This window comes from Lathyrus oleraceus, chromosome 7, assembly GCF_024323335.1.
Source record: "Lathyrus oleraceus cultivar Zhongwan6 chromosome 7, CAAS_Psat_ZW6_1.0, whole genome shotgun sequence".
Classification (NCBI taxonomy): domain Eukaryota; kingdom Viridiplantae; phylum Streptophyta; class Magnoliopsida; order Fabales; family Fabaceae; genus Lathyrus; species Lathyrus oleraceus.
In genome coordinates, this window is record NC_066585.1 from 53,341,969 (window position 1) to 53,349,926 (window position 7,958).

At 33.7% G+C, this 7,958-nt stretch overlaps 1 protein-coding gene across 1 annotated transcript; it reads left to right on the forward strand.

Annotated features, from left to right (window-relative positions):
- The first annotated feature begins 301 nt into the window (after positions 1-301).
- On the forward strand, positions 302-2,938 carry LOC127105086 (1-aminocyclopropane-1-carboxylate synthase). The gene is made up of 3 exons (XM_051042250.1): positions 302-870; positions 977-1,137; positions 1,669-2,938. The coding sequence occupies exons 1-3, from the start codon at positions 568-570 to the stop codon at positions 2,666-2,668; spliced, it is 1,464 nt and encodes a 487-aa protein (XP_050898207.1). The 5' UTR covers positions 302-567; the 3' UTR covers positions 2,669-2,938.
- The last annotated feature ends 5,020 nt before the right edge of the window (positions 2,939-7,958 follow it).

Here is a 7,958-nt window from a genome sequence, read left to right on the forward strand (position 1 = left end):
GCTGAAAAAAAATCATAAAAACATGAAACAAATGAGTGAAAAATAATTAATTGTACGAGTCTAAAATATTTCCATGTCTTAAAAAAAATAAGATTAAGGCATTTTGCGCATAGACACTGGATTTTTAAGTTAAAAATATAAAAATTTATCTTAATATTCATGTTCGCAAAAAATTGAAAAAAATAAATAGTAAAGAAAATAATATATTTTTGATCTATTTTACATTAAAGTGCAAATAAAACGAATCATATAAATGGATCGAATCCGTTTTACCATTCTGAGTGTCTGAGTGACGTGTTATGAAATCATAGCTTAAATTTGTTGCTAGAGTCTCCTCTTCATTCTCCTTCACATGAACCTTCCTTCATTTATTATTTTGACTAGACTCAATAAATTCAAATGTCTCAAAATCAGCATTAAATTCTTACATCTTCAAGCTATAAATAACCACCCATACTTCATTCCTAGATATCATTGCAATCAATCTCTCAACTACAAACACAACAATTTTACTTTCTTTGCTAATATCACACTACATTAATCATTTTTATACTACTATAATTAACAATGGGAGTGATGAACTTGGATCAACCACAATTGTTGTCTAAGATAGCCATGGGTGATGGCCATGGTGAAGCATCATCTTACTTTGATGGATGGAAAGCCTATGACAAAGATCCTTTCCATCCATCCAAAAATCCCCACGGAGTCATCCAAATGGGTCTTGCAGAGAATCAGCTTACTGCTGATATGGTTCAAAATTGGATTATGAGTAATCCAGAAGCTTCGATTTGTACGCTAGAAGGAGTTCATAATTTCAAACAGATGGCGAATTTTCAGGATTATCATGGTTTACCAGAGTTCAGAAATGTGAGCAGTTAGTTTAGTTACAATGATGCATATAATTAGGAGTTTGATTATTGTTAATTGTTTGATGTTTATAAACTAATTTGTAATTGAATCTGAATTTGAACAGGCTGTGGCGAAATTCATGTCTAGAACCAGAGGAAACAGAGTGACGTTCGATCCCGATCGGATCGTAATGAGCGGCGGAGCCACCGGAGCTCATGAGGCTACGGCGTTTTGTTTGGCGGATCGTGGTGAAGCTCTTTTGGTGCCTACTCCTTATTATCCAGGGTATGTACATTCAATTCAATTCAAGTTCAACCCTCTTTCTTCATCTTAGGGTTTTTCAATTATAATACTATCAATTATTGTTTTGATCATTCATGGTTTTAAAAAATAGTCGCGGTCGCGTCCCAGTCTTATAGAGATCCTGAGTTTGAATTCAGTTATGGGCACACAAAATTCTTTTTAGAGAAAGTTTTGTCGGGTTACTGTGATCCTCTCCGATTTTAGAGATTAAGTCTATGCAGTTGCGCGCAGAGGAAATTTGATTTCTAGTGAAAAAAATATTGTTTTGATAATTAATTTACACAATAATGAAGAGTAGCTTTCATAATAATTTAAAATTTCATTTATAGTATTGAATTTTGATGGCACTGACTTTTTCTTAAGGGAATAATTTACAATATTTCAACTTCAACTGTGTTTGGAAGCAGTAGTCAACTATATTCAAGTCATTCATGCAAATTTTTATGTTAAATTAATCATTACCATATAATATTTAGTATTTTTCTAATGAAATGCTTTGATTTCTTAATGCAGTTTTGATAGAGATTTGAGGTGGAGAACAGGAGTTAAACTTGTTCCGGTTATCTGTGAAAGCTCAAACAATTTCAAATTAACCAAACAAGCCTTAGAAGAAGCTTATGAAAAAGCCAAAGAAGATAACATCAGAATCAAAGGTTTACTCATCACAAATCCTTCAAATCCTTTAGGCACTGTTATGGACAGAAACACATTAAGAACTGTCATCAGTTTCATCAACGAAAAGCGTATCCATCTAATAAGCGACGAAATCTACGCTGCAACGGTTTTTAGCCACCCAAGTTTCATAAGCATAGCGGAGATAATCGAACATGACACGGACATTGAATGCGACCGTAACCTCGTTCACATAGTTTATAGTCTTTCAAAAGACATGGGATTCCCGGGGTTTAGAGTTGGTATAATATACTCATACAACGACACCGTTGTTGATTGCACGCGCAAAATGTCGAGTTTCGGACTAGTTTCAACACAGACACAGTATTTGATGGCGAAAATGCTATCCGATGATGACTTCGTCGAGAAATTTCTTGCTGAGAGTGCGAAGAGGTTAGCACAAAGGTACAGAGTTTTCACGGGCGGATTAATCAAAGTCGGAATCAAGTGTTTGCAAAGTAACGGTGGACTTTTCGTGTGGATGGATTTAAGAGGACTTCTTAAGAATGCGACATTCGAATCAGAAATCGAACTATGGAGAGTGATTATTCATGAAGTTAAGATCAATGTTTCACCTGGTGTTTCATTTCATTGCTCTGAACCAGGTTGGTTTAGAGTGTGTTATGCTAACATGGATGATAGAGATGTGCAAATTGCATTACAAAGGATTAGATCATTTGTGACTCAGAATAACAAAGAGGCTATGGTTTCTGATAAGAACTCTAAACCTTGCTGGCATAGTAATTTGAGGTTGAGCCTTAAATCAAGAAGGTTTGATGATATTATGATGTCACCTCATTCTCCAATTCCTCAATCACCTCTTGTGAAAGCTACTACTTGAATTGATTACATGGTTTTTAGTATCATATAGATTATGAAGAAATAACTGATAGAAGATTTTTTGGTTTGTTGATTTGTTATTTTAGGAGCCTAGATAATAGGTCCTTTAAATGTTGGGGCATTTTTTTTCTTTTTTCACTTGTTGAATCACATTGTGGTGAAAGAAGTTTATAGAATTTGTAAGGCTAATGTTTGTAATTTGTTTGAAGGGTTCAGAAAATATCTGTAATCTGTTTTATGAAATTGTTAATAAAGTTGTTGAATTATACTACTTCAGAATACTGATTTCGAATTCAGTTTTGAACAAATTAATATTAAATTTTTTTAAAAAGAGTTTTGATGTTTATTATAGTTCTCGATAATTCGAAAGATTAGTCTCTGCGATTGCACGTAAAAGAGACTCTATTTATGAAAAAAGAAATAGATTGAAAGTAATTTGATTCAAGTATTAGTGTCCATTGGACACAATGCATATGGTACAAAATGAGGCAGAGAATTAGTCCAGTCAAAAAATTATAAAATAATATTAGTATGCAGTCTCAGTTTTACAACTCATATTCCATATTTTGAATATGACTTAAGGTTGCTTAAATTGAATATGAGCAGTTTGATTTTCATCCAGAGACTCTCAGATGGCTTGCATGAATTTTGTAAAGGGTCTTCCCAGTGTTTGACTGTTATTTTAATGGACAATTTTAAAATGCCTACTTAGTAACACTAATGATAATTAATGATAGTTTTATTTATTTATTTTTAGAATTTGTACTATAATAAAAAAGTTTGAGTATTGAATATTATAATTATTGTTCTAGGACATTTAAGAATATCTTCAACGAAAGAATTTTGGCAGATTCTTTAATAATAAGATGAGTTTATTGTGTTTTTTTATTTTATTTTTAATATTGAGGTATTTTCATGTGTAGTTTGAGATTTGTTAAAAATAAACTCTAGAGCAATTTTTTCTCCTTTCTCCTTAGTAGAGATTGGATATAGGCCAAACCAAGTAACCGGACTTATGGTTTGGCTACACAGAACGAGATTTTTTTCAAATAGAAAAAACTTAAATTTTTTTAAAGTTTATTTAGTTAAAATAATTAGATTACAAGTCATAAAAATTCTTATATTTATTAGACCAATTTATTTTAAAAAAGAATTTAATTGAAGTATACTGACAGTATAAAAGAATTTTACACCGTCAGTTAATCATGACCGTTGGATATTGAAACAAATTTGATTTTTATTTTAAAAACCTATAAAATAATACAAACGGGTGATGGTGATGAATCGACAATGTAAAACTTTTTACACTGTCAGTGTAAAACTTTTTACACTGACAGTGTAAAACTTTTTACACTGACAGTGTATAGTAATTAATCCCTTTAAAAATATGAATATATTAATTATTATTATTTTGTATTTTATATTAAAATTGTTAAAAAAAAATTTCATCCTTTATCTTATATTTGGTGTCAATTTGGTTCCTTAACTTTTAAAAAGATCATTTTGATCTCTCAATTTTCAAAACATATCATGTGGCACTGATGTGGATGCCACGCGGGTTAGACCAACTTGTGATTGATTTAGCGATGGAAAAATCGGTCACTTTAAAATGCCTATATGGTTTACAAAGGGTCTTTTCCAGTGACTTGACTACTAAATGAGGCATTTTAAAATTGATTTTTCCATTACAATAAAGTAGGCATTTTGTGACTTTACCACTAAAATAACAGTCAAACACCGGGAAGACCCTTTACAAAATTCATGCAAGCATAAACCTTAAAACAATCAACTTGTGATTAATTTAGCGATAGAAAGTATCTATTTATATACACCTAAGTGATTTCACTACTAAGTAATAAATATAACAACCCTAAACCTTAATTATCTTTTGGGCTTAGGCCACACACAACTTGGATTATATTATACCAACATGCCCCCTTATAATCCAAGTTCTCGAACATACAGTTATCATAGTCGATCTGAACTATTCCTAATTTCTTTCAGTTACTTGCTTCTTCGATCTTCCTTATTTCCACGCCAATCAGCATCTGAATAGCAAGTAACCATAACTTCTTTGCTTTCAGATTCTCATCAAAATATAATTCCATAGTTTATCGATCCTTTTAAGTATCTCAAGATTCTTCTTGCAGCCTTCATGTGTGACACCCTTGGTTCACTCATGTATCTGCTCACTAATTTGACTGATAAACTTATATTAGGTCTATTGTTGCATACATATCTTAAAGATCTGACAATTTGTTTGAACAAAGTTGCATCGACTTTGTCTTCCTATCCAAGCTTCTTCAACTTCAAGTTTGGTTCGACAGGTGAAGATGCTGGAGTCGAATCATCCATCCTGAATCTCTTGAGTGTCTCTTTGACATCCTTTATTTGATGTAGCACCATACCTTGCTTTGACATTTGAAATTTCACGCCTAGGAAGTACGACAACTTTCCCATATCTGACATTTCAAATTCCTTCTTCATTAGCTTTTTGAACTTCAACAAGTTTTCCAAGCTATTTCCATTCACTAGCAAGTCATCAACATATAAGCAGGTGATTATTATATCTTGTGCCACAATCTGAACATAGACACCATACTCAGATTTGCATTTTACGAATCCCAATTCGACTAAGTATGAGTCCATCTTCTTGTTCCATGCCTTAGGTGCATGTTTCAGACCATATAGCACTTTGTGCAACTTGTAGACTTTCCTTGCTTCCTCCTGAATCACAAACCCAAGAGTTTGTATGACATATACCTCTTCATCTAGAGGACCATTCAAAAATGATGATTTCACATCTAAGTGAAATATCGATATGCCTTGATTACATGCCAAGGTTACGACTAGTCGAACAGTCTCCAATCTTTCTACTGGTGCATATACTTCAGAGTAGTTGATTCTTTCTCTCTGAAGAAAACCTCGAGCTACCAATCTCGCCTTATGTCTTTATATCGACCTATCAACATTGTGCTTCAAATTGAACACCCACTTCACTTTGATAACTTTTGTATGTATTGGAAATTCGACTGAGTCCCATGTGTTATTTCTTTCGATTGCTTGTAACTCTTCGACCATAAATGACTTCTACTATTTATCATTTAAGGCTTCACTATAGTTGATTGGTGGGTTAAATATACGACACCCCCTACAATGTAAGTGAGTTTTGGTTTGCACCCCTGTAACAGTTTTTTTTATTCCCCCTTATAATATGAAGATTCCCTTTCTATGGACCCTGAGTGCAATATTTCAACCCAGATTCCATATTTGTTCCAGTGTGGCATTGCGTCATAATCTGATGTGGATTTTATTTTTTTAATTTAGTAACTTTTGTATTGTTACTATTTACCTACCCCCTGTAAATGCTAGGGTTAGTATGAAAAATCCTAAATCAGCTAAATTTTGTTCCTACGAAGAAGACGAACTTCGAGACGGTTGAAGACGCAGACATGGTTGTTTATGGATGGTTAAAGACGAAGCACAATCGAATACGCCATTGAAGCTTGAAATGTCTGAGGTTTGTTTTTTATCTATCTTCCAATGTATGAGTTTCTTTTTTCGTCATCTCTTCCAAATGTTTGAGTTTCAAATCCACTTAATGAGGGTGAATTTATAATGGTCAACAAGAATGATATCATATAAATAAGGGGTGTGGATACAATAGTTTCTAGTCAACACATTGACAAATGGACAGTGGCTTAAATTCGTAAGTTGATTAATATGTGGGGTTATAAAGAAGAAACTTATAGGCTGTGGACGAAGATTCTTGAAATAGACGAGGATTTCTTTCAGATAAGGAAGGATGATGATGCATACGATTTTACTGCATATGCATGTGCAACTCAAGTTGATGGAGATATTTTTGTGGAACATGATGTTAAATACATAGAACTGGAAGCAAGGGTTTCTAAGTGTGTTAATGAGGTGACATCTATGAAAGGAATATATGATGTGGTCGTTGAAGGGTTGGATCATAGTGAGGATGATAGAGATATTGCTCTTGTAGATGGATTTAATGGATTTGATGTAATTGTACCTATCAATCATGAGGAAATATTTACGGGATTACTAGGTAGGCCCAAAAAGAAAATTGAAGATGATGAATATTATAGTGATGATGAATTGGACAATTCTGATCCAGATGAATCTGGTGATGATGAATGGCCCAAGTTTGAAAGGTTTAGGAAAGAACACCTCAATAAGGACTACAAGTTTAAGTGTGGTATGAAATTTAATTCTCTTACTGATTTTAGAGAGGCAATTCGTGAGTGATCAGTGTTAAATGGGAGGGAAGTTACCTTTGTAAAAAATGAGAGTTATAGGGTAAGGGTAGAATGTAAGGCTAAATGTGGTTTTTTAGTACTATGCTTTAAAGTGGACCACAAACATACATATGCTATAAATACATTGGTGGATACCCACGCATGTGCTAGGGTTTTGAACAATAGATCTACAAGCTCAAAGTCGGTGGCCAAGGCAATAGTGAAGAAAATGCAAACTTCTGAAAATAGTGATAATACATGATATTATGCAAGATATCATATAAAAAGTTTCTCTGTGGAGATCAGTGTTGCTAGAGCTTGGAAGGAAAAGTTGATAGCAAATAAAATGATTGAAAGGGATGTTAATAAGGAATATGCAAATCTGTTGAGGTATGTTATTGAGTTAACAAGGGTTAATCTTGGGAATACTATGAAGATTAATTTTGAAAGTCCATTGCCATTGATACAACCAAGGTTCATTTTACTTCTATTTTAATGGTTGTAAGAAGGGTTTCATAAATGAATGTAGGCCATTTGTTGGAGTTGATGGATGCCATCTGAAGACCGAATATGATGGACAACTTCTAGTTGATATTGGCAGGGATCCCAATGATCAATATTTCTCATTGGCTTTTGGTGTTGTTGAAAGTGAAACAAATGAGAGTTGGAGGTGGTTTCTGAAGGAGAATTGCGACCCAAAGCGCAGCGGAAATTAAAATTTCTCCTTTAGAGATCCTTACGAATGGTCATGATCAGTGATAGAATATTTACCTCTTTTGACGGTTGAAACCTTTGGTGCAGATCTCTTGCAACGATCAAAACCCTTTGATGCAGATCCACGAAACGATCACGAACGTTGAACGATGACAACGTCTCTACTCAGTCCACACGAACGGGTTCCTTCAATCTCAGTGCTAGCTGGTACGAATGAAGGCTTTGAGTGAGAGAGAGAGAGAGAGAGTGAAAACGAAAAGAATGCAACCGCAAATTTTTGCTTCTGCACAAGGGTTCTATTTATAGAACCAC

What these genes read in the sequence shown, in the direction of transcription:
- LOC127105086 (XM_051042250.1), top strand. Translation starts at nt 568, where the DNA reads ATGGGAGTGATGAACTTGGATCAACCACAATTGTTGTCTAAGATAGCC. An exon ending in GTTTACCAGAGTTCAGAAAT is followed by an intron (nt 871 to 976) that starts GTGAGCAGTTAG and finishes GAATTTGAACAG; the next exon opens with GCTGTGGCGAAATTCATGTC. An exon ending in CCTACTCCTTATTATCCAGG is followed by an intron (nt 1,138 to 1,668) that starts GTATGTACATTC and finishes TTCTTAATGCAG; the next exon opens with TTTTGATAGAGATTTGAGGT.